General features: G+C 30.9%; 5 protein-coding genes across 5 annotated transcripts; 4 read left to right on the top strand and 1 right to left on the bottom strand.

The window, feature by feature from the left end:
* Nucleotides 1-3,112: 3,112 nt before the first annotated feature.
* Nucleotides 3,113-4,592, top strand: LOC110619472 (protein C2-DOMAIN ABA-RELATED 4). Its single transcript, XM_021762948.2, has 3 exons — nucleotides 3,113-3,350; nucleotides 3,881-3,976; nucleotides 4,116-4,592. Exons 1-3 carry the CDS (start codon nucleotides 3,240-3,242, stop codon nucleotides 4,404-4,406), a joined length of 498 nt encoding a protein of 165 aa, XP_021618640.1. The 5' UTR covers nucleotides 3,113-3,239; the 3' UTR covers nucleotides 4,407-4,592.
* A 1,277-nt stretch (nucleotides 4,593-5,869) lies between these two features.
* On the top strand, nucleotides 5,870-8,286 carry LOC110623713 (GDP-L-galactose phosphorylase 1). The gene is made up of 5 exons (XM_021768743.2): nucleotides 5,870-6,526; nucleotides 6,670-7,097; nucleotides 7,194-7,379; nucleotides 7,480-7,740; nucleotides 7,827-8,286. Exons 1-5 carry the CDS (start codon nucleotides 6,412-6,414, stop codon nucleotides 8,148-8,150), a joined length of 1,314 nt encoding a protein of 437 aa, XP_021624435.1. The 5' UTR covers nucleotides 5,870-6,411; the 3' UTR covers nucleotides 8,151-8,286.
* A 5,218-nt stretch (nucleotides 8,287-13,504) lies between these two features.
* On the bottom strand, nucleotides 13,505-14,319 carry LOC110617801 (probable calcium-binding protein CML23). Its single transcript, XM_021760808.2, has one exon. It carries the CDS (start codon nucleotides 14,225-14,227, stop codon nucleotides 13,736-13,738), a length of 492 nt encoding a protein of 163 aa, XP_021616500.1. The 5' UTR covers nucleotides 14,228-14,319; the 3' UTR covers nucleotides 13,505-13,735.
* A 4,781-nt stretch (nucleotides 14,320-19,100) lies between these two features.
* Nucleotides 19,101-23,754, top strand: LOC110599718 (probable fructokinase-6, chloroplastic). The gene is made up of 7 exons (XM_021736272.2): nucleotides 19,101-19,599; nucleotides 20,970-21,178; nucleotides 21,582-21,794; nucleotides 21,913-22,110; nucleotides 22,238-22,375; nucleotides 23,012-23,128; nucleotides 23,372-23,754. The coding sequence occupies exons 1-7, from the start codon at nucleotides 19,458-19,460 to the stop codon at nucleotides 23,504-23,506; spliced, it is 1,152 nt and encodes a 383-aa protein (XP_021591964.1). The 5' UTR covers nucleotides 19,101-19,457; the 3' UTR covers nucleotides 23,507-23,754.
* A 150-nt stretch (nucleotides 23,755-23,904) lies between these two features.
* Nucleotides 23,905-24,917, top strand: LOC110599724 (polcalcin Ole e 3). The gene has a single exon (XM_021736283.2). It carries the CDS (start codon nucleotides 24,445-24,447, stop codon nucleotides 24,697-24,699), a length of 255 nt encoding a protein of 84 aa, XP_021591975.1. The 5' UTR covers nucleotides 23,905-24,444; the 3' UTR covers nucleotides 24,700-24,917.
* The last annotated feature ends 13 nt before the right edge of the window (nucleotides 24,918-24,930 follow it).

Genomic DNA, 24,930 nt, shown 5'->3' with positions numbered 1-24,930 from the left:
AAAAAATTTTTTAATTTTAAAAAATATATTAATATGTTTCTAAAATTTTAAAAATATATTAATTAATTATTTTATTAATTTTAATTATTAAATATTTTACTATTTAATTTATATAATATGAATAAAATTATTATTTAATTATTTAATTTTATAAAAATATCTATTATTTAATTTTTCTATATTAAAAATATTTTATGATATTTGATCGTTAAAATTAATATATAGACTAATTAATAAATTTTTTAAAATTTAAATATGTCTTAATATATATTTTTTAAAATAAAAAATTTAAAAAAATTACTTTTTAATTTTCAAAATTTAAGGTAATTAACACTTATATTTTTCTATTTTGATAATCCAATACTTAAATTTCTTATTTTCTATTTCATTCAAACTCGTGTTCTTCCATTCAAAATATTCTTTTAGTCGAGAGATAATATTTTTTTTCAAAAATACTCTTAATAAACTTGTTAAAACGCTCACACTCTGTGGCATTATTTTTCTTTTTTTTTCATTTTCATCTTTCTTATGGCAAAAGCATCAATTTTCAATTTGATTTAGTTCACGAAATTCAAAGAAGTTATTCGTGTTTATAGCGAACGGAGTATTTTTGTGTAGGAAAATTTTTCTCTTTGCAATGCAATATACTACAAGGAAGTGTTTTCATTGTTTATTGATGCCTTTTATTGAAAATGATGAGTAAACCTAATAAAATCCTTGCAGTATTTTTGCAATAATGGGAGGCTCGTGGATGCATCAAGGTGGATATATATTATAGCATCAGAAATTAAATTCCCCTCTTCACTTTTAGAGAAATTTACGCAGGGATTTTGCCAAAGTTGAACAGATAAGGCTGTGAAATTTATTAAAATCATAGTTATGTCTAGTGAGGTTCCGGCTGTTATTTTTTATATCATTATTTGAGGTATGTAATAGAAAAATTAATAATTACCATTGATCTCCTGGAAGATATGAGCCAAAGTGGTTGCCCTTCTGATGACTTGTAATATAATAATTCATTCTGTGTTTGATGATGGAAATTTTGATCAAGCTGTTCAATTTTGGAAGGAGCAATTAAGGTGGGGATGTCCTCCATATCTAATAACCCACACAGCTCACATTGAGCTCATCTGCAAGTATTGGGGAACTATTCAGACCATGCAAGTATAGAGGATGTAGCAATCGAGGGACCTTATCCTAATTTTGTCACTTACAATTCATCGATTAATTTGGCTTGTAAACTTGGTAAGTATAGATGTGATGGATTCAGTGATTTTTAAAAAAAATTAAGGAAATGGGAGACCATACATAAATCACAAAGAGAGAAGTTTCAAGAGAAAAACAAGGTTTTAAAAGAGACAGAGAAGTTTTGATCGGAGACGGAGAAAGTGCAAGAGAAGAACAAAGCTGAGAGAGGGAAAAGTTTTGATAGAGACGCAGAGAACGCGAGAGAGATGGAGAAGAAAAAGGAATAGAGTTTCATGGTTTTGAAATAGAGGGATTTTAGTTAATTTTATCAATTCACGTGTCCAAAATGGCTATTTTGGAAGGAAAGAATAGAGTTTAGACAGAATTAAAAGTGAGGGATTTAAGTGTTTGATCGTTAAAATAGATGACCAAATATGTTAATTAGTTAAATTTTGGAAACTAAAAAATATTTTTTTATGAAATTTTTTATACAATGGCAAATAAATAATAACTTTTTCTAAAGAGAAAAGGCATTATCTTGCTATAGACGGGGATATGAGGAAGCCTTTAATAATAAATTAAAAAAAAATGGACGAATCTCGCACATCAAGAACTAAGTTTAAATAAACTTCACTATGTGATGTTTCACTTGTAAGAAGTAAAGTCAACCATCCATAATTTAATAAAATTTGAAATCCTGTGAATAAAAGTGCAACATTGAATTTACATATCCTATAATTTGGCCAATATTATTTCAAGACATCTAACCACAAGAAATCTGAGCTAAGTGAATAGACGCTATGGATAGGTTACCAGCATCAACAGATTTCGGGCGTTGAAGATGAGTCATCCAGAACCAACAAGTAGGCTGGAATGCTCAAAGTCCAAGATGCCCAACGTCGAGCCGCAAACACCCACAATCCACAAACCAAAAAGGAAACAAATTATTAATGTCCTAATGTAGCATCAATCAACCAAGGAAACAAATTATTAAACGTCCTAATGAAGCATCAATGAAGGATCCCAATCAAATCCACAGCTTCCAATGGAAGCAATCTAGACGTGCAGGCCAAACTTGAAAGAACCTATGTGAAAATTATACCGTTGGGGCACTCCTTGCATGCAAACATAAACACAAGACGATTAAAAAATCCTAGCGCAATAGATATAAGTGATTTAATATATAATTGAACACAATTAAAAAGACTTTACATCAATAAAAGATATTATTTAATTGAATTCGATAAAAAGAGAATGATGTAATTTTCATCGTATTAATATTATAATTTTGAATTTTATAAAAAATTTAGATTGAATTCAAATTATGAAAAAAAAGCTTAATTTATGCTTAAAATAGATATTTATAATTAAAATAAATATTTATGCAAAAATCATTGTATTTGGAATGCACTTAACAATAAACAGCGGCTAGTTAAAGTTCTTCACGCGGCAAAGTTTAAGCATACGGTTTTATTTAGAAGCAGGCATTGGTCAAACAAATCCGGCACTCCTTGGTCTTGCCGTCAATGTTGTCCTACCTAAATGCCATCACCAATCGCATTAAAAAAAAAAAATCCGACCCAAATGTCCAAGTACCCATTACTCGGTAAAGTCAAAAGTCCAAACTTCCACTGAAACTCGTCTAAAGCTGTAGATCTACATGTAATTTATTAATTTTCATTAAATGTTCAGTCTTAACTTTTTAATTTATTTTAATAAAATAATTATTTTTATTTTTAAAAGTTTCGTACCAATTCATTTTAACTTACAGTAATGGAGTAAAAGAAAAAGGTTAAGTATTTTATTCACTGATATAAACCCGAAAGGAAATTTAAAATATTATTCATTTTCACACCAAGCTCGCAGTCGCAGCTTCCCGACTACGACCTTTCCAAGTTGGTAGATATAAATTTAGCACTATAGATTAGTCATTCATGTCTCTTCCAATCCACTTGCCAAATCATCCACTAAGTTCTTGGTCTCCTTCGTTTTCTTGACTTTGTCTTCTTCTTTCTGCAATTTCACTTTGATCTTCAATATCATTTGTAGATATGGAAAACTTGTTGGGTCTTCTCAGAATTCATGTGCACAAAGGAGTGAATCTTGCTATCAGAGATGTCATCAGCAGTGACCCTTATGTTGTGGTCAAGATGGGCAAACAGGTAATTCAAATTTTCCTTCCCTTTGCAGTTCTGTGATTTCTTCTTCTTCCTCCTCTAATGGATGAATTCCACTTGCTTAATCGTAACAGTCCAAAGCTTTTATAATGGTGTGTTGCCATATTAATGGGTTCCTTGAGTTATGACAATTAATTATCTGGAGACATAGGATTCAGTTGTTTTTAGACTCCTTATTGCTTGATTTGGGTTTTACTTCTGTTTTTTCCTTGAAAATTATTTCCCTCTAATTACAGGGAAAGCAGTGAAGAGGATTGTTATTGTTATTCTCATCGAGATTAACACCTATCAGAAAGCTGATTTGTAGTGGAAAATAAAAAAAACGCTTATCCTTTCTTGAATTTACAATCTCTATCGTTCAATTCAAAATCTTTATCCAATTTGAAAATCCACCCAGGAAAAAAAATGCTTTGCCTACTTTGTTTATGTTTGCAATTTAGTTTATGATTAAGTTTAGTCAATTTGATTTGGCAATGTTTTTCAATATTGCAATTGATGTTCATAAAATTGTGCAGAAACTGAAGACTAGGGTGGTGCAGAAAAATGTCAATCCTGAGTGGAACGAAGACTTGACTCTTTCCATTGATAACCCAAATCTTCCAGTCAAAATTGTGAGTAATTTCAGACTTATATCAGCTGAAGTTAAGGATAATCATGTTGGTGTGATCCCAGAATGAATCCATGTTTGTCTCAGATCTTTTTTGTTGTTTTGTGGAGTTAATTTGTGAAGAATTACTTGTTGTAATCCAGGGAGTTTATGACAAGGACACATTCAGCCGAGATGACAAGATGGGAGATGCAGAGTTTGATATCAGTCCATTTCTGGAAGCTGTAAAGATGCGGCTGGAGAGTCTCCCCAGCGGAACCATAATAACAAGAATCCCACCAAGCAGGCAAAATTGCTTAGCTGAAGAAAGCCACATTATCTGGGTTAATGGGAAGGTGGTTCAAAACATAGCTCTTAGACTGCGAAATGTGGAGTCTGGGGAAGTGGAACTCCAGCTTCAGTGGATTGATATTCCAGGTTCCAGGGGTCTGTAGATTCCACTTACCTAGAGCTATCTGTTTATTATTCTGTTTGAGTGTAGAATAGATTTCATGAATGAGATAAGTTGGCTGTAGACTGATTTCTTTATGCAGTAATTGGACCTTTGTAATGAAACTGATGCAATTGGATTGAAACATGATATTACATATGCAATAAGATTGAACTAATAAATGTTGTAATGGGCGATGTGATTTTTTTAATTTAATTTCTTAATTTGAAGATCGGTAAGCATTGAAATGAAGTGGGAAAAGTTAGAAAAAAAAAAAAGGTATGTTTCATTTTTATTGTTAGAAAAAACCAAAGTTAGAAAAAAAAGTTTCTTAATTTCATTTTTATTTCTTTGGGATCTAAAATATTTATTTTTAATTTTTTAAATTTTTTCTTTTCAAAATATTTATAAAAATAAGCTATTCATTTATTATTTAATTTATTTTTATACACTATTTTATTATTAAAAAATAATATTTTTTTAATTACTCTACTCAGATTTAAATATCAAATATCAAATTTTATTTTTAATATGCATTTGAGTAAAATTAGTTTTTTCGAACCATTATAATTTGATTCAGAGCTCTATGTTGCATGGATAAATCGAATGAAATATGTGAAAAATAATAAGGCCCAATCTGATCAGAAAATAAAGATTCATAATATTCTAAGTGTATAAATTTATTTAATATAATTTTAACATGTATGTAATTTAAAATTTTAAAAAAAATTATTTAAAACATAGTGAAATTTACCTATTAATTTAAAATTTTAATTTTTTTATTGATTAAATATACAAATTAACTTGTATATTCAAATATGTGTAAAAATTTTCTGAAAGACTCTCATAAAAAAATAAAATAAAATAAACGTGTGCGCTATTCCTATGAAAATCAAAAAATTATATCTAAAAAATTAAATTTTGATATTTTTAATGTATATTGAATATGAATATATTAATAAATTTTATTATTTAAAAAAGAAAGTGATTTAATTTTAAATAGATAATAAAAATAAATTTATTTTTTTAGAATAAATAAAACATTAAATTTATTTAAAAATATTTAGTTTATCGGTTAATAACTGATAAACATCTTAATAGCTAAACTAATCTATTTCATAATTTTTGAAAATATAATTAATAAAAAGCTGAAAAGAGAATTATCAAGTATATGTATTTCAGATTAATTCTAATTTTAAAGTTGTTTTTATTTAATGATAACTGTTTTTATTTTATATTTATTTATATTATATTATATTTAAATTTATTAATTATAATTTTTAAAATTAAAATATTTATTTTAATAAATTTTTAAAAATTAAAAATGCTATAATAATTAAATTAATTATAATATTTATTATTATATAATAAAAATTATATATGAAAAAAATAATTATGTTTTAAAAATGTATTTTTAATTTTTATATTTATTATATAATAAATTAATATTTTTACATTTATTTCGCCTCGTGTTAAAAGAAAAAAGCGAGGGATTTTTGCATTTACCAGTATTGCCCTCCGATGTAAATCTAATATGCCGCGAAAAGGCCAAAAGTAAATATCGTGATAAAATAAAGTGGAGGGTAATATCGACAAATTGAGATTTGCTGATCTATTCCCTACGAGACTTTCAATTTGAAACTTCCAAAGGCACCGCCATCACCATGCCTAAGAACGCCAAATATAGCCAAGAATTGCAGAGGGCCACAGAGAAATATTTGGACCTGCAACTGCCATTGGTATTTCTATTTGGGATCTCTTATATTTCATCTTTCAGTCTTTCTCCAAATCAACACCCTTTTCTCCGCTTCTTTGTTTGGAATTGGAATCCGCCACCGCCACCAAGATTACCAAAGAAACACAGGAAACCGTGCGGACAAGAAAACCTGTCGAACACCTTTACCACACGGCGGCCGGGTAGCGCTTCTTTCTAACGGTGTGCGGTTCTTCTATCACGACATCCTCTTCCTACATTATACAGTAGTAGTATTATTGATCATAAGACGAAGATGCTGCTGACAATTAAGAAGGTTCCGACGGTCGTTTCAAATTATCAGGAGGAGAGTTCCGAAACAAGCTTTGAAGGGTGTGGCCGACATTGCCTTGGAAAGTGCTGCTTGCCTGGTAATTCTACTTTCTTGGTTTTCTTTCCCATGGGTTTTCGCTTTGATTAATCTGGTTGTTCTTCTTCTATGCATTGATTTAATTGCTATAGACGTGAAAATGGAAGCACAGATACCTGAAAGTTTTAGTGGTCTATTTTTCAGGGTCGAGTGTGCCTTTGTATTCGTTCAAAATAGATAGAGAGAATTCAAAGGAAAATGGGGAGGTGAACTCAGCCAAGGAGCAGCCTCAAGTGTGTTTCCTGCACAATCTGTTGCTGGGTCAATGGGAGGATCGAATGAGTCGTGGCCTTTTCCGCTATGATGTGACCAGTTGTGCGACAAGGATCATTCCTGGGAGATGGGGCTTTATTGCACAACTTAACGAGGGACGCCATCTCAAGAAAAGACCAACAGAATTCAGGGTTGACAAGGTACTTCAGGCCTTCGATGAGACTAAGTTCAATTTCACGAAAATTGGACAAGAAGAAGTTCTTTTCAGGTTCGAACCAGGCAATGACCTCAAAAGCGAGTTCGTTCCAACTGCACCTCCCACTGCTGATTCCACTTCTCCCAGCGTTGTTGCTATCAATGTAAGCAATTTTTTTTTTCTATGCCTAATTAGTTCTGTGAATTTTACGAGATTCTTCATTTTTGGTTTACCATTTTGCTACTCTTGTGTGATCAAGGTGAGCCCAATTGAGTTTGGACATGTTCTGTTGATACCTCGAGTGCTTGATTGCTTGCCTCAGAGGATTGATCATGAGAGCTTCTTGCTTGCTCTTCATATGGCTAAAGAAGCATCAAATCCTTTCTTTAGAATTGGTTACAATAGTTTGGGTGCTTTCGCCACCATTAATCATCTGCATTTCCAGGTAATAATTTTGTTTATCCCATTGTCCTTTTTCTCATGCATCATTTCCATTGTCGATTACTCGGCCCTTATTGCCTCCTGAAATTTGGTAATATTTGCAGGCATATTATTTGGCAGTGCCCTTCCCAGTTGAGAAGTCTCCAACCAAAAGAATAAAAACAGTGAAGGGCATGCAAGATCGAGGAGTGATAGTATCTCGCCTTTCAAATTTCCCTGTTCGAGGATTTGTCTTCGAAGGCGGAAATACAATGCAATGTCTGTCCGACTCTGTTGCTAGTGCTTGCATTTACCTACAGAACAACAATATACCCTACAATGTGCTCATTGCTGACTCTGGAAATAAAATCTTTCTGTTCCCACAAGTAAGTCTTTTCCTCTTATTATTAAACTTATGAAAAAATAAGAAAAAAAGATCTGATCAAGTGCTTAATTACTTGTGAATGTTCAGTGTTTTGCTGAGAAACAAGCGCTTGGAAAAGTAAGCCAGGAGCTTCTGGAGACTCTCGTTAATCCAGCTGTTTGGGAGATCGCTGGACATATAGTGCTCAAAAGGAGACAGGATTTTGAAAATGCATCGGAAGCATCTGCATGGCGACTTCTTTCCGATGTTTCTCTATCTGAAGAGAGATTTCGTCAGGTGAAGGCTTATGTCTTAGAAGCAGCAGGCTTTCAGGAGACGAGTAATACAGATCAGGAGGATGATTCTACCTACGACCAACTTTCTCCAAGAGCTATTTCACATTTACCTAAGGATTGTGTGGTTATTCATTGACATTCTTCTGCAATATCGGATTCCAGATTTAGATCATATACATGGTAAGAGCTTGATGTTACTTAGACCCGGCACAGTCCCGTTTGTCCCGTGAGTCGGGCCGGTCAACGGATTTCGGTTCTTGAACCGAATTGAAATGGGATGTTAGGGGCCGATACCGGTTCTTCCTTGTTGAACTAGAACCCTTATCAAGCCCCACTTAAAATTTTGTTTTTATTTTTTTTGAAAAAATTTATATTGGTAGATTTGGTCTGTTATTTTTTAATGTACATAAATAATTGATGTATTATAAAATCTGATTTATAACCATAACCACCATTTTTAAGCTAACTCAATGATGGAATAAGAAATTAGTAAATAAATTTCTATTTATGAGAAAAAAATTAAATCATTCTATGAAAAATAAATTTTTAAAAAACATTTTTTTATATTTTGAGAATATTAATATTTCTATATATAAATTTATTTTTTATTTTATTTTTAAAATTAAAATTAAATAATAAAAATAAATTATTTTTATTGAAAAATATTTTTTTTAAGAGAAATTATTTTTTACCAACAAACAGAACGGAACGGAAGAAGCGTTCAATACACATAGAAAGAATCCTTCTAGATGGGCCTTATAAAAGATCACATTCATGGGTTTTACAATACATTCAATCAAAAACTTTAGTACAAAGAATTCATTAGTTCTTTTTATTTATATCCTTTTACCAATCCTATCTATTTTCGATGTGCAAGCTCTAATATTCGCATATGTCTAACAATTATTCAAAAGTAGAAGCTAATTTCTACACTTAACTGAGAATTAATCAAGATGAATTAACTGCACCCAAGATGAGAGTGGAAAATCAAAGATTCGAAGGGTTAAAATGTTGAATCTCAAATATGAAGATTTAAAGACACCAAATAGTCAGATATATTCTTTTTAATGGATTTTTAATCATGATGAATATTGTTAAATTTAAGGCCCTATTCGAAGTAGGAATGTTATTAAAGAAATTTTTTCATAAATAAAGTAGAAATATTCTTCAATACAACGATGGATTATTTTCTATAAATACTCATTTTAGTGTTATTTCTAAAATGATTGATTCCTAATTGTGGGTAACCTATGTAAAACTTGTTATGGATGGTTTTTTTTTTATAAAAAAAAAAAAAAAAAAAAAATTGTAACTTCCAATATGCAAAACCAGTGGTATTAAAGTCAATGGTCAACAGAGACCATTGTGGAGACAGTAGCCAGTGATTTCCATGGTGCTCTATCTTAGGATGGTAATTTTACAAGGTGTGAATATGACAAGAAAAATTAACTGTTACAGTTGAAATTTATTTATATTTATATCAAAATTGTGTCAATATAAATCCACATAATAATAATTATATAAAGTTATGAATTAATTTGTTAATTCGATTTAATATATTTATAATTTATTTTATTATTCATATCATATATTATGATCTACTGATTTGTTTTATTTATCAATTTACAATTATATTAATTTAAAAAATATGTTATTCAATATAATTAATTAATTTTTTATAAATGATTTTTTATTTTGTTTATTAAAAATTTACTTAATATATATATATATACAATATTATATTATTTTGTAAATTTTTTGTTTAATTATTACTTTATTAAATATTAAAATTTCACATTTTAATATTAAATAATTAAATTTTATATTTTGATATATTATTAAATTTATGAATATTAAAAATAAATATATAAATTTTATATAATATACTATTTTAAAATATTAAATTTAAAATTAAATATATTAAACTGTGTTAATGAATTTATTGTATGACAATATTAATAAATTTATTCGTGTTAAATTACAATAAATAAATATGTGATGATTCAATATAATTAAATTAATTATATTATATAGTATATATAATAAAAAAGTTATATTAATATTTAAATTTTTGATATTATTCATTAATTGTGTTCGTGTTCCTTAATATTTAATTATGTTCATATCGAATTGAATTGTGGATACCAACACGACCCGCAATCCCAAATTGCTGCTCTTATCTACCCTGCATGAAAGAGCAATAGACTTTTATCAAGCCCAGAGTAGTGAGACACTCTTTTTAAAGAGAACGTGTACATGTGATCGCCCTAATATTGTCAAAAATATGAAGTTTTAGAAATATTATATTACAAGATTCATAAATAGCAACTCTCTTTAGCCTACATTTAATACGAAGTTAACAAAATAAAATTAATTATTAATAGTAGATCTTTTTATGGTGTAATAATTAACTCTTAAAATATATATTTTTTATAATAGTTAGTTTAATATTGAAAATGAGATTAGATATTAATTTTTTTATATTTAATATAACAAAATGAAAAGTAAAATAAATTAAAAGGTTAAAATTTAATCTATTTAACTTGATATAATGTTGTATTAAGAGTGGTAATATAATAAATATGTATTAACAATATGATATATTAATTTAGTATAAATTTTAATTCAAAACCAAATATAATAAACTTGAATTAATTATTAGCAGATTCTCAAACAGTGGACTTGTGAAATTTAGCTACAAAGGAAAAAAATTTATCAAATTTAGATAGATAATGATCTAATTTTGATGAGAAGAAGTCAAGTGTATGTACTAAAGATAGGGAATGTCAGGATAATGTTGTTAAAGGAGTACCATGATATGTTATGGACTGGATATTCTGATTAGCAGCGCACACTATCTCTACTAAAACATGGCTATTATTGGCCTCACATGGAAAATGATGTTAAAGAGTATACAAAAGACTTACTTGATGTGCCAACAAAATAAAGTGAATATATAGAAATCGGCAGATGTTCTACAGCCTCTACCAATTTCAAGTAGATCTTGGAAGAGTATTTCCTTGAATTTCATTGCTGGCATATCAAAAGTGGAAAGTATGATCACATCTTGGTAGTTATAGATCGGTTTTCAAAATATGCCGCTTTCGTACCAATGTCAAGATATTGTTCAGCTAAAAAAACAACTAAAACTTTCTTGAAAAAAATTATGAAGTACTGAGGTGTTTCTAAAAGTATTGTTAGTGACAGAAATAAGCAATTCATAGGTACCTTTTAGTTTGAGTCTTTTAACATCTTAGGTACAAAACTAAATATATCAACAAGTTTTCATCCTCAAACTGACAGACAGACAGAGCGATTCAATCAGTTGTGGGAGGAGTACTTCTGACACTTTGTCAGTACCAACCAAAAGAACTAGGTATATCAACAAGTTTTCATCCTCAAACTGACAGACAGACAGAGCGATTCAATCAGTTGTGGGAGGAGTACTTCTGACACTTTGTCAGTACCAACCAAAAGAACTAGGTCTTGTCGCGTGATGTTACACAATTTTATTTTAATTCCTTAAAAAGCTCTGCTATTAACAAAAGCTCTTTTGAGATTGTTATAGGTCAACAATTATTGGCATCTCATATATTCAATGTGTCATACACAGGGAGAAACCCCAAAGTATATCAATTCACAAAGGTATGAAAACGAAATGCAGATATTGCACGAATTTAATTAAAGAAGGCATCCAAGCACATGAAGAAGATGGCTGATGAATATTGAAGGCTTCAACAATTTATAGTGGGAGACTTAGTGATGGTCAAGCCACCACTACTAGATCAACTACGATTCCTCTGCAACTGAGACCGAAGACTAGTGTGCAAATATGAAGGGCCAATTTCAATTATTGTCAGAGTCAGGCTAGTTGCATATAAAGTTGAGCCACCACAATGGATGAAGATCTATTAAGTACTTCATGTGTGCAAACTAAAGTCATACCATGTAGATAAGTCAAATGACAGTAGAAACAAACCCTCAAGACAAGTCGCTTCACAAGCAGCACTAATGCATCAAGGCGTTGAAGAAATCTTAACTGAATAAATTATTAAGACCACCAAACATTTTCCTTACAAAAAATACCTTATCAAATAGAAAGTCTGAGTGTCGAAAAAACTAGTTGGGAGAAAGAGTTAAGTCTCCAACAGCACTCACATAAAAGTAAAGAGTTCCGACAAGTTCAGTCAACGAGAACGTCGACAGTTTAAGTGGAGGAGAGTATTAAGAGTCTAAAATCTTGAGGAACTAAAATATAATTATTCTAATATGAAATTTTTCAGAAATTAAATGGATAGAAATTAATATAAAATAATAGTATCAAAATGATCATGTCAATTCATTTTCATGTATTTATTAAGAGGTGTCACCTCAGATATGTTAATGCCTCCTCTTGCCATAACTTAACTTGTTCGTAAAGCTCTTTAAAGAAGAGTGACTAATTGGTCACCAGGGCTTATTGAATTCCAATATTGTGCCTCCACTCTTTCCACTCTTTATAGACATTCCCCTCATCTATAAATGGTGTAAAAATTATTATTTTAAATTGTGTAATAATTATTTTATTTTTAAAATAAAATGAGTATATTTTCTATTAGAATCTTTATGCCTGCATGTTATATTTATATTGCTTATATTATTAAGCGTATTTAATATATATATCCACTTGATATATATATATATATATATATATATATTAATCGCTTTTATAATATACTAATCATTTGGTGTTAATGAATATGTTTCGTTGTGCACTTTAATATATAATAATTTTAAATTAAATATCACACGGTCTGAAGTGCCAAAACTTGATCCGTGATATTTGGTATTAATATATAACATATGTAACCTCACCAAACGTAGCCCTTAATGAATCTTTAATAATAATAATAAAAAGAAGTGTTAGCGTGTAAAGCTAAAGTCACATCACTTCGAACTGCAGCATTGAATATGACCAACATGAAGGGGGGAAAGAGAGTTAACCAGAAGATCCAGAAAAATACAAAATCGACAAACGCGTCATCATGTGATCATTTGAGGTCAAAAACCTGAAAAAGCACTTCCCTCTTTTTCTTTCCTTCGAGATTGGGCAACAATACTGATCAACTACTTATTTCGCACGGCAATCATGGCCGCACCTCACCGTACATCCCGCGTGATTCACATATTTTTCTCTGCAACTCGACACCACCCATTTCCACCTTCTCTACCTAAATTTAATCCATCCAACACCTTAAAACTATTTCTCATATTTCATATTCCATGGACCACATCTCTCTCGCCCAATTTTTCCTTTTATCATCCTCCTCATAATAATGCTTATTATTCCTCATAAATCATTATTAACATTGACCCCAGTATGAAGTCAATAATAAGCCAACAGATTCACCAAACACTCAAATGTAGCTTTGAATTAAAAAAATGAATTATTTATTTTTATTTAAAATTTTAATATATATATATATATATAATATAAATTTAAAATAAATATTTAACTAAATAATTATTAAATTCATTGTCCATAAGAAAGGAAATAGTATCGACAGTTACGTACGGAAATCAAGTTCTTTTCCTACTCCTAATTTCCCTAATATTTCTGCCATGTTTTTTCCCGAATTCAAGGCAGAAAAAATACTGGAACTACCATAAAACGGTCCAAAATAAAGCCGTATCTACACATGCAAATTAAGCCAAATAACCGTTGTTTTAATCTTTAGTACCTTACAGTAATCCGTTAGTCATCATCTTCTTGAACTCCTCGAAATTGACATTGCCGTCGCCGTCTTGGTCGACCTGACGAATCATCTTAGTACAATCGCCCAACGTGCATTTAAGCCCAATCATCCTCATAACCTTGTGCAATTCATTCGCCGAAATCAATCCGTTTTTGTCAATATCGTACAAATCAAAAGCGTCCTTCAGCTCCTTGTTCCCATCGCCGCTCTGCGTCTTTCCATCGGCGTCGCAGTCCGTTCCTCCTCTCTGGATGAAGTCGACAAACTCATCGAGGTCAATGTAGCCGTCCCCGTCCTTGTCAAACTCCTGCATCATGCAGCGGACCTCCTCGGTTGATATTGTGGTGCCGAGCTCACCTAGGCTGTCTATAACCTCTGAGGACGAGATCTTTCCATCGCCGTTTTTGTCGAACTTGTTGAATATTCTTTGTATTTCGTCCATAGAGCCGATGAGATTCGTAGGCCCTGATCTCGCCATTGCAGAGAGGAAGACAAAATCAAAAGGAAGAGGAAGAAGATAGGAAAAGCAAGAGTTTGCTTGCTATTTGGGCTAGAGTGTGTCTTGTGCGTGTGTTTCTATATATAGAGAGAGGTGTCTGCGAGTCAACACGGTTTAGACGCGTCAAGAAGGTTAATTTTCTATATCAACTTGATGTCTAGTATAAGCTGGCCCGTGATTGGCTGGAAAAGGAGGTGATGGATAAAAGAACCTCTAGTATTTTGACACGTAGATTCCGAAAGTGAATATTCGTTGCGATTGCAAGTATTTCCTTATGTGTATAAATAGATATTAAATTGACGATGGTATCAGTTTTGCGCGTGAAATAAATTAGACTTGAATGTAAATCCCAATGGGAGTGGGGCCATTGAATAATACTTATATACGAAATTTAATTTATATATTTTAATAATATTTAACACTGTATAGATTATAATAAATATATTAAATTAAATTTTAAAAGGAGAATTTACAGATTAAATGCTAAAATATTGGTATTCAAAGATTAGTACTGATACGAAACTACGTGAATCATATTTTATGATACGTACATCTGATATGATATTGGACTTTTAATGACTCAAATCCCATGGTCTAACAATAAATTTTTATTCTCACGAGATATTTATAGTTGTGGATTGTTTAATTGAAATGGATATATTTTATGATATAAATTATTTTTAAAAAATAAATATTAAATTATAAATGATTCCATATTATATTTTTTACTTACATTATATGATACATATGCAATTGTTATTATTTAAGTTAAATGATATATAAGTTGGTTGAAGTGATTATTAAGCTCAACGAATGATTAGGTTTATAATATATTCATATGTTTATAGTCAATAATTTGGATAATTGCTTAATTTTTGATTGAGCAGAGAAGTGATCAAATGACTGAGTTGAGGGTTCTTGCTTTAATTGCTGGATCTGAAATGGAGTGTTTTTTCAGCTGCTTTGGCAGGGCGTGGGAACTGGGGATTGTACTTTAAAGTGGAAGGAACATAATGGTAAGGTTAGGGCTGGAAACGCGTTACCGCTGGAGTAAAGCATGAGGCATGTTAGCTGCATTTAAAATAACAGGCATCGGGCAGACAAGATGCGTGCTGCACACTGCTGTTGCTTTGATATTTTAGTTCTTGTTTGATTTAAAATCTTCTACTCTCTGATAAATATATTTTTTTAATAAATATATTTTTAAGAAATTTACTTTTTATATTTGATATATAAAATAATTTTCAATAAATTAAAATTATTTTTAAATAGTAAAAGTCAATAAGCTATACAATAAATTAAGAGATAAATTAATAAATTCAATTTAATTTAATTAAAAAAGTATAATTTACCAAACTCCACATAGATAAATTTTCTTGCATGAGGAAAATATAGTATAAAAATAAATACAAAATGTTAATGTTTGAGAGCCACAAGCAAAAATATAGTATAAAAATAAATACGAAATAACTGATACAATCCAATATCGGAGGAAAATATCATTTTCACTTTTAGAAAAGGTTTTTTTTTTTTTTTTTTTTTTTGGTGTTTGTATCTCTCAGAGCCGATGGTTCCTACTTCTTCCTCATATGGATAAATTGCATATAATTAGGTCAAATTTTTTCTTTAAATATTTGTCTCATAGAAAATTCGTTAGTTTTACTAGAAAAATAAGTATATCAAAATTTCCTCTATAAAAAAAATATAGAAAAATATATATTTTTTTTAAATTGATATTAGTGAAGCAAAATAATTAAATTAATATTTTCCTTCAACCTATTAACTATAAGTTAATTATGCGGGTAATGTATCCTATATGAATATAATTATAATTTAAAATGTTATTTCCCAATAAATCAATATTTTTTAAAATAAATAACAACAATATCATTTAAATTAACATTATCAATTATTGTGATAAATATACTCTTAATTCTTCGATTAAATAAATAACTCCACTGTCACCAAACATTTGATAATTTGTTTTTACAAGCTGCAATACTACTTTTTTAGGAACTAAGTCACTAGGTATCAATGGAGGAATAAATCATACTACAAGTTTACTTGTAGAGTCTCCAACAAAAAAAACAAAAAAAATCAATAATTCAATTGTATTTAGAAGTCTATTGAATAAAAAAAATAATATTCTATCAAAAAATAACAATAAGACTTCACGAAAGGAAAAAACATAAAATATGAAAATTCAATATTTGAAGAGAAATTGAATATATTAGAAATATTTTTGATATTTATTCAAGAAAAACATAAAATTATTCAGAAAAAAACAAGAGTTTATTGATAGTAATTTTAAAAATATTTCAACTTCGATGTAAAAAGGATGGAGTAGAAAGAGGGAAGAAAGAATAAAATGTTTTAAAATATTTGAAAGTGATTAGGAGAAAACCTTTATAATTTTTATTATTTAACTACTCAAATTTCAATAATGTTATTTTAATTAATCTATCACTAAATATTAAAAGAATAAATAGATTATGTCAGAAAAAAGCTTTTAGTTCTGAAATTTCAAATTTGAGCCCTGCTTCTCCTTTCCGCTGTGTAATCCGTCCTTATAAAATTGAAATGCTTAAAAAAAAGCATGGTCAGAAAAAAGAAAAAAAAAAAGGAGAATGGAAAGCCTTGAAGTAAACGACGGCTCTGAAAAAGACATGCCGCGTTTGGACCTTAAATTTCGCAATAACTTGATCGACAAAGTCGTTTTAACCTTTTTTCCGGCTCTGTGATTGGAAGTTTTAGTCGTTATGGTAGTTTGTCAAGGAAGGAGATGGAACAAAACGGGTTGGAAGAAAAATCAGAGGAAAATTTTGTAGGAAGGACGAATTCTATTTTAAGTTGAGATTGGAACTTGAAGATGAAAGCTTAAAAAAATTATACTTTTACTATTATTGAAAAATAATTTATTTGCTTTAAAATTTTTATAATTAAAAATATTAATTTAAATTTTAAAAAATAATCGTTAATATTGTTTTTTAAAATATATTTGAAGAGATAACTCTATCAGTCTATCCTAATTTCAAATAGATTAAAAATGAGCTGAACCGGGCTTTCTAACCAGTTATTTTAAAAATATGTTTATTTATATATATATATATTATTTTAAAAATAATTTGTAATATTATTTGATTAATATATTTTACCAAAACGCGGCGTTTGTAGATGCACAAAGAAAAGGTGCACATACGAGAGCATAGAATAATTTCTGGTCATGATTTGCGTTGCGTTTGTAGATAGTTGCTACTTGTGAACCTAAATCCATTTCTCTAGCTACAATAATATCAAACTCGTCAAAAGCTGTCCACCACAATCTCCTTCTTCCGAACCCCACACGCCTAATAATGGCAATTCAGCACATAGCTCCTCTATAGCTACTCTCCAAGTAAGCCAAGCCATCTGCATAAGCCACAATGCCACCACCTTTGAGCTTTGACACACCCCCATCATCATTCCATAACACGCCATTCGACTACTGGAGCTTTTCAATGGACTATATCCGATTCGAGAATATATAAGCGAAGAGCTGACGTGAAGTATTCCCCCATTTTATTTTATGTTTTCTGAAAAAAAAAAAAAAAAAAAAAGAAGAACGGGAAGAGGCATGTCGGTCTATATTTCTAACAGAGATTCAAATTCCAGATTTAACACCATAGTTTTTCCCATTATTTACTTGTTGGAATATAATTAAAGAAAAAGGTCATCTTTTATCAACTTGGAATAAAATGACTATAAAGTAGGTTTATATGATATTATTTAATAATACTGAAATTATTCTTTATAATGTTTTTTATTATTTGTAGAATCTCATTTGTTTATACAAAATGTTTTTTTATGAAAAATATTTTATGTTAAATTTATTTTTTATAGAAAACATTTTTTAAAAGAAAATAACTTATTTTCAGTATTTAGTTATAATATTAAAAAATATTAATAAAGTTGTATATAAACATATTAATAAAATTCTAAAAAGTGACTTTAAAAATAAAAAATATTTTCGTTAACAAATACCAGTAAAATAGTTTTTTTTATTATCTACTTTTAATTTAAAAAATGCAGATTCAAAAAAAATTGTAAAACAATTGGAAGCTTAAAATTAAAAAAAAAACAAATTTGAACTTTAGAGTTCAATATATTATTATTATTATTATTATTCAAATTTCATCTTCTTTAAAATCTTGATAAGACTATAATGGATTAATAATTCAGAGATTCTTCCCTCCCTTTTAATGAAAAAAAAAAAAAGGAATTCAATTTTTTTATATAAAGAAAAAAGTTTATTTTTTCAGAAAAATCCTTTAAGCTTTGTTTTTAAAATTATTACTCTCAATTGTTTCAAAAATTAACATTTTTATTTCTTATACCATCACGAGTGAGAAATGTAAATAATAATTGGACTAAAATGTAAATAAATTTTAAAATTTAAAGACCAAATACAGTCAACTTTAGAAAAAGAAAAGACTAAAATATTTTTAAGACAAATCTCAAAAAATATTTTCACAATTAACCCCAAATTTATTGCTGTCAACATGTACTTCATTAAACATAACCTATTGATTTAAAGGCCTAAAATTATTTTTTTAATTTATTGAATTAAAATTAATTTTACTTTTTTCATTCGTCTTAAATAGTAATTTTTTTAAAATATGGTAACTTATTTATTTATAAATAATATAAAAATAAATTTATTGACCAATTTAATTAGTTGAAGCTTGCACATAAATAACATGGGAAAATTGATGCAGCACACGTATAATCATCAATATATTTTTATAAATAAAATTTATCATATTTTAATTAGTATGGTGTATGCACCGGCATGGGTATAATTTGCCGTAGGCAATAGCAGCAGGCCGAGGCGAAGTTAGTTTGGTTGCCAACAAAGGCACCAACAAAGTGAGACAACTAATAAACTGCTTTTACCTTCTCTTGCTTCCTCCGCTGCTTTCACAGTTCTATCCTACTCTGCCTCCTCGTACACACGCTCCCTCCCCTCCCCTCTCTCCAATCCATACCCAATTTCACCCTTTTTTTTTTGTTTTTTTCTTTCCATTTCTCTGTCAATCCCAATGTTGTTGATATTTTCCCCTTCCCCTACCCATTAATTCTAACGCCACAGGACGTTTTTGCTATTTGGGTACCTTTCAAGTTTGCTGCTTTTGGCCGATCAATTTCTTTTCTAACATTTGATTTCAAGAGCATGGCTCTTCATTCGACTGCCTTTTGCTTTAGTGGTGTGGGTTTCTCTTCTCGTCATTCGGTTACTTTCAGACGTGGGAATGTTAGAGCCTCTGGTTTCTCTTTGCCTCCTCTTGTTTCCATTCAGAGATCAAATTTGCAATGTATGTGTTGCTATTTTCTTCAAATTTCTAGTCCCCTTTCTTTTCTTCAATTTGATGCTTTTATGTTCTCCTTACGTAACGGGTACTGCACAATCTTATCTGAAAATACACTAGTATAGGGAGAGTTACTCCAGACTGTTTAAATTTGGTTGAAAATTTATATCAGTCATCTGCTTTAATTTTTTGAACGGGTTGCCTTTCTTGCTGTGAGCTTACTTGTTTTGTGATAGGTTGTTGGTTTCCCTTGTTAAGGAGAGGAAGTGAGTGATGGGTGGGGGGTTTAGTAGGTAACAAGTACCAAGTACTAAGTAGCAATCTTGAGTAAAAGAATATATGTATGTCTTCTCAGTGTACAGTCTCCATGCTCTATGGCTGCAAGAAATGCCTCTTGCAGAAAAGCTTAATGCAAGTTGATGACTGATGATCGTCATCATTCAATGATTTTGAGTGAAAAGATGCAAAAATGAAATATAAGAATTGATCTAGGATCTTGCCATCAAATCAATCATGAATCTACTTTTTTGGTCTAGATTAATTAAGAACTATAATCAGGTCAAGTTCATGTCCAACAATCACCCACTTTTAGTTCCATAAATCTTCTTTTTACTTGACAAAAATCGTGTTCCAAATCAATGAGAATCTTGATGAGCATTTACTTTAGATTCAAAAAATTACTTGCGTGATGATGATATATCCCTTAATGATATTATCAGCACTTCTCTATCAAAGGGCTGATTTATGTTGTGAGTACCAAAGATAGGCTCCATTGCAGAGCTGAAAATACCAAGTCAAAGTCTTTCATTCCCTTTCTGTATGAAGATTTTGTAGCAACTGCAAAAAACTTCGCGTGGAATTTGTTTGGCAAGGTATAAACAATCAATTTGCCCCTTGAACTTGTCATCAAGGGGCAAATAACCCCAAATTTAATTTTATGAGTGAATTAGCTTTTATGTTTTCAGTTTTTGGGGCAACTAAGTTGCTGAGCTGATTGAAAACCCAAAATACATGCTCAATTTGGTTAGAATCAGGACTTAATTACCCTAAAAAAATAAAACTTATGTGCTAGTTTTCCTATGAAATTAATTTGAGGATGATTTGCACTCTGATGACAAGTTCATGGGGCAAATAACAACTTTATCCATGTTTTCCTATCTGAGCCTTTAGAGACCTTATAAATTTTTCTAGGTTGTGGTTATATTTTATGCAGTGAAGTCTAATCTCAGCTCGTTTTGAGATTCTCTCTTTTGGCATGCTACTCTGTTGCTAGAACCTTGAAGTGCATATCCTTGATTAATGATTCGTTTTCTCCTTGTTTCCAACTTTCTGCAGCTGTTAACTTTTTCTTACTTGTTTTAACTCCTATGTCTTAGGTAAAGCATTTTCAGGTGATGGGTTAAATGCAGCAAAGGACTCCTCCCTGGTGGTTTGTTTTGGGGAAATGCTGATTGATTTTGTTCCAACCACCAATGGGCTTTCATTGTCTGAAGCACCTGCATTCAAAAAGGCTCCAGGAGGTGCACCAGCAAATGTTGCAGTTGGTATTGCTCGTCTAGGTGGCTCCTCAGCTTTTATCGGAAAGGTACCACTATAACTATATTCATACTATCTGCTAGTCAGTTTCATAAATGTAAGAAATTTTTTATATCAAGTTTCTAAATTCTAAAATTGACATCTGATCTTAAAGTTGAATGACCATTGATTATTTACAGCTGCTGGTAAAACGTGATTAGTTAAGCTGACCTATATGCAAAAGCCAGGAATATCAAGTATTTTTGTACTCAATCAATGACACTTTTTTTCTGGGATCATATCATTGAACTTAGCACAGCTTAACAAAATATCAATTTAATCTACATTTCTTCTGAAATTCAGTAGTTTCACTAATTTTGTAGCATCAAGCCCATCTTGAATTGTTTTCAATTCAAAAAAAAAAAAAATCTCATTTACCTCTGGGAGCTTAAAATTCTGTGCAACATGCACAGGTTGGTGAAGATGAATTTGGATACATGCTTGCCAATATATTAAAGGAGAATAATGTGAACAATGAAGGGATGCGATTTGATCCTGGTGCACGAACTGCTTTAGCATTTGTTACATTGAGAAATGATGGAGAACGTGAATTCATGTTTTACCGAAACCCAAGTGCTGACATGTTGCTTCAAGAAGATGAACTTGATTTTGATTTGATCAGGAAGGTATGCGATGGTTTTTGCTTCTTTTGGAATTTTTTACTTGCCATTATTTGGCCTTGGCAGAGCAAAATCTCAACTTTTAAAACTTTGATTTATTTCTCCTGTTTTCTTTCCATGGCAGGCAAAAATATTTCATTATGGCTCTATAAGTCTCATAACAGAGCCATGCAAGTCAGCACACATGGCAGCGGCAAAAGCAGCAAAGGATGCTGGTGTCCTCCTGTCCTATGATCCTAACCTGAGGCTTCCACTTTGGGCATCTGCTGAGAGTGCCAGAGAAGGCATTCTGAGCATTTGGGAACTTGCTGATATTATTAAGGTAAGTAACCTATAAATGTAGATTAAGAACCTTGTCCTTGTTATTAATCATTTTCCATGCCCTTTTCTAGGGCCATGGCATTTTGTAGATAGATATACAATTCTACTGACTTAATTATATCTTTCAGATAAGTGAAGAAGAGATATCTTTCTTAACTAAAGGGGAGGATCCATATGATGATGCTGTTGTTAGGAAGCTGTTCCATCCAAATCTTAAAATGCTTCTTGTCACTGAGGGTGCAGATGGTTGCAGGTATTACACTAAGGTACGTAAAACTGCTGTAACGTTGTGTTGAGTTGGAAGAAAATGTGAATGATGGACTCTTTTATGAGCAAGTATATTCTTTGAGGAAAACACGTTTTTCTTCCCAAATTCAGAAAAACAAAGGCAAAAAGAGAGAATTAAATTTTATTCCAGAATTTTGAAGCAAAAGTAGTCAAAAAGCCTGATAACTGAATATCCTTGCCTGTTATGGGACTTCCCTTTACTTCCTGGATTGTTACTCAAAGTGATTGAAATAACTAGGCTAAGTTTAAGGCATCAACCCTCAAATTACTCAACTAATATGAAAATTATTGGCGATCTTGCAAGTTGGTTTTATGAATTGAATCCTCAATAATTTGGATAACGAGTTTAAAAAATTGCAAAGTGTTCATTTTCTCATCAACTCTACCATCAAATTGGAATTTTGCAAACTCTTTACTGCTTTCAGAAGTTATCTTGGTAATGGATGTCTAGGGAGCCTCTTTCTAATCACTTATCCAGAGGATTTGAGTCATAAATTGGGAGTATTTTGCTAAAAAAGATATTGTAGTTTGTATAGTAAATGAATCTGACATGATTTTGATAATTCCATTTATTGACAGTTTTATATCCAAATTGCACATGATGTACTTGGCAGGAGTTCAGCGGGAGAGTCAAGGGATTAAAGGCGGATGCAGTGGACACTACAGGTGCTGGGGATGCTTTTGTGGCTGGAATATTGTCACAGCTAGCTGAGGATCTGTCCTTGCTTGAGGTAGTTTCATTAAGAATTTAAGATGCAAAATGTTATTATTGCTTCGTATCAATCCACAATACATGTTTGCACAAATATCCATGTATCCACATTACTAAAACATTGAATTATCCACATGGTTTGATAATGAATACAATAGCAAAGCTTATGAACGTGTGGAATGGGCTTTTATTGGACAATTACAGGTTGCAACTAGTACCTTTAGCATTAATACATCTAACTTCAACTTGTTTAATCTCGTAGAATGAGAAGCAATTAAGAGAAGCTCTCAAGTTCGCTAATGCTTGCGGTGCATTGACTGTGATGGAGAGAGGTGCAATTCCGGCTTTGCCAACCAGAGAAGTTGTGGAGAATGCCATCCTCAAGTCCGTAGCATAGGACTTCCCAGAAGATGTCTGCAATCCTAGTTTTATGGGAATTCTTTTTGATGAGTGATAATGCTGGTGCTGGAAGCCAGCATAAGATATAGTTTGCTTAAATAATTCCAACATTTCCCAGTCAGTGCTGCTGTAAGTTTTTTAATAATTTATTGAGTGTAATTATTTTGACTCGGGAGATTGTAACAACCCCATGTGTTTCTTATTCTGAGAAACGACACCCACAAGCTATGATTACTAATTTTGTGATGTCTTTTGTCCTTATTCTGCAAATTTTCTTTCTGTTTTTCTTTTCCTTGAAACTTGCCAGTGATGGGTTTCAGGTGTTGATCTATTCAACCAAATGTAAATCTTAAATTTTTACCAATCGCAATAAAAGAAATGTCCAAAATCAATTGTTATTTCATTAATCAAGCTACTAATGGACCATGAAGCGTGTAGTTGCCACTCAATCTTAAAACCGAAGCCCTGATCTTGGGCATTGTATTTAGACATGAAACTTGTACTGGTTTTTCCAAATATTCCAAAACAAAATATTATCCTTCATCATTTAATCTATCCATAAAAAAGTAACAGAGATAATTCATTGTGTTGGATCATGAGGCAAACTAATGTAATAACTCATTTATCCGTTAATACTATTATTTTATAAACTTGCTTCATCATTCACATGTTTTACTAAATTTTCTGAAAAATTGTTAGAATAATTGGTCCAATTCAACTTACAACACTAGTGAGCAAAAACGGTTGAGAAGTTTGAGGTTATCCATTCCTATTTTTTGCATCCGATTTCAAATGCTGACCTTACATACGAAACTCTATCTCTTTTAGAAACCAAATTCTTACTGATCTCTCAATCATTCACAGAGTAATTCACTAAAACAAAAAAGAAAAAAAAACAAAACCAAATTACACATTCACCACTTGGACCTTAAAACCATGGCTGATGAAGCTCAGGAGAAGGCTGAACATGATCGCATTTTCAAGCGCTTCGACTTGAACGGAGACGGCAGGATCTCTGCCGCAGAGCTAGGTGACTGCTTGAAGACCCTTGGTTCAGTCACCCCGGATGAGATCCAGCGTATGATGGCAGAGATTGATACTGATGGTGATGGATACATATCATATGAAGAATTCACAGATTTTGCCATGGCCAACCGTGGCCTAATGAAGGATGTGGCCAAGATATTCTAATGTCACTATTAACCCATCAACTTCTTTCCTCTATATTCAATGTCTTGTGTTCTCACTAGGAAGTTGTGATTCATTCCTGGATTCTGATAGGAACACAGGACTCCCACATTGCTTTTCATTTTGACAATGTTGTTCTGGTAGTTAAACTGTAACTACTCGTCTTGTCTTGTCTTCTAAATTTTTCTATATTTGAATTCCTTTTTTTTTTTTTTTATCTCCTCAGCTATCTGA

Source organism: Manihot esculenta, chromosome 1 (genome assembly GCF_001659605.2).
Source record: "Manihot esculenta cultivar AM560-2 chromosome 1, M.esculenta_v8, whole genome shotgun sequence".
Lineage (NCBI taxonomy): Eukaryota > Viridiplantae > Streptophyta > Magnoliopsida > Malpighiales > Euphorbiaceae > Manihot > Manihot esculenta.
This window is presented reverse-complemented; position numbering and strand designations above follow the sequence as displayed.

Excerpts from the sequence above, each read along its gene's own strand:
- LOC110623713 (XM_021768743.2), top strand. The coding sequence starts at position 6,412 with ATGCTGCTGACAATTAAGAAGGTTCCGACGGTCGTTTCAAATTATCAG. Across the intron at positions 7,098-7,193 it reads CCAGCGTTGTTGCTATCAAT|GTGAGCCCAATTGAGTTTGG; the intron begins GTAAGCAATTTT and ends TGTGTGATCAAG. Across the intron at positions 7,380-7,479 it reads TTAATCATCTGCATTTCCAG|GCATATTATTTGGCAGTGCC; the intron begins GTAATAATTTTG and ends TAATATTTGCAG.
- LOC110599724 (XM_021736283.2), top strand. The coding sequence starts at position 24,445 with ATGGCTGATGAAGCTCAGGAGAAGGCTGAACATGATCGCATTTTCAAG.
- LOC110599718 (XM_021736272.2), top strand. The coding sequence starts at position 19,458 with ATGGCTCTTCATTCGACTGCCTTTTGCTTTAGTGGTGTGGGTTTCTCT. Across the intron at positions 19,600-20,969 it reads TCAGAGATCAAATTTGCAAT|GTAAAGCATTTTCAGGTGAT; the intron begins GTATGTGTTGCT and ends CCTATGTCTTAG. Across the intron at positions 21,179-21,581 it reads CCTCAGCTTTTATCGGAAAG|GTTGGTGAAGATGAATTTGG; the intron begins GTACCACTATAA and ends CAACATGCACAG.
- LOC110617801 (XM_021760808.2), bottom strand. The coding sequence starts at position 14,227 with ATGGCGAGATCAGGGCCTACGAATCTCATCGGCTCTATGGACGAAATA.
- LOC110619472 (XM_021762948.2), top strand. The coding sequence starts at position 3,240 with ATGGAAAACTTGTTGGGTCTTCTCAGAATTCATGTGCACAAAGGAGTG. Across the intron at positions 3,351-3,880 it reads TGGTCAAGATGGGCAAACAG|AAACTGAAGACTAGGGTGGT; the intron begins GTAATTCAAATT and ends AAAATTGTGCAG. Across the intron at positions 3,977-4,115 it reads CAAATCTTCCAGTCAAAATT|GGAGTTTATGACAAGGACAC; the intron begins GTGAGTAATTTC and ends GTTGTAATCCAG.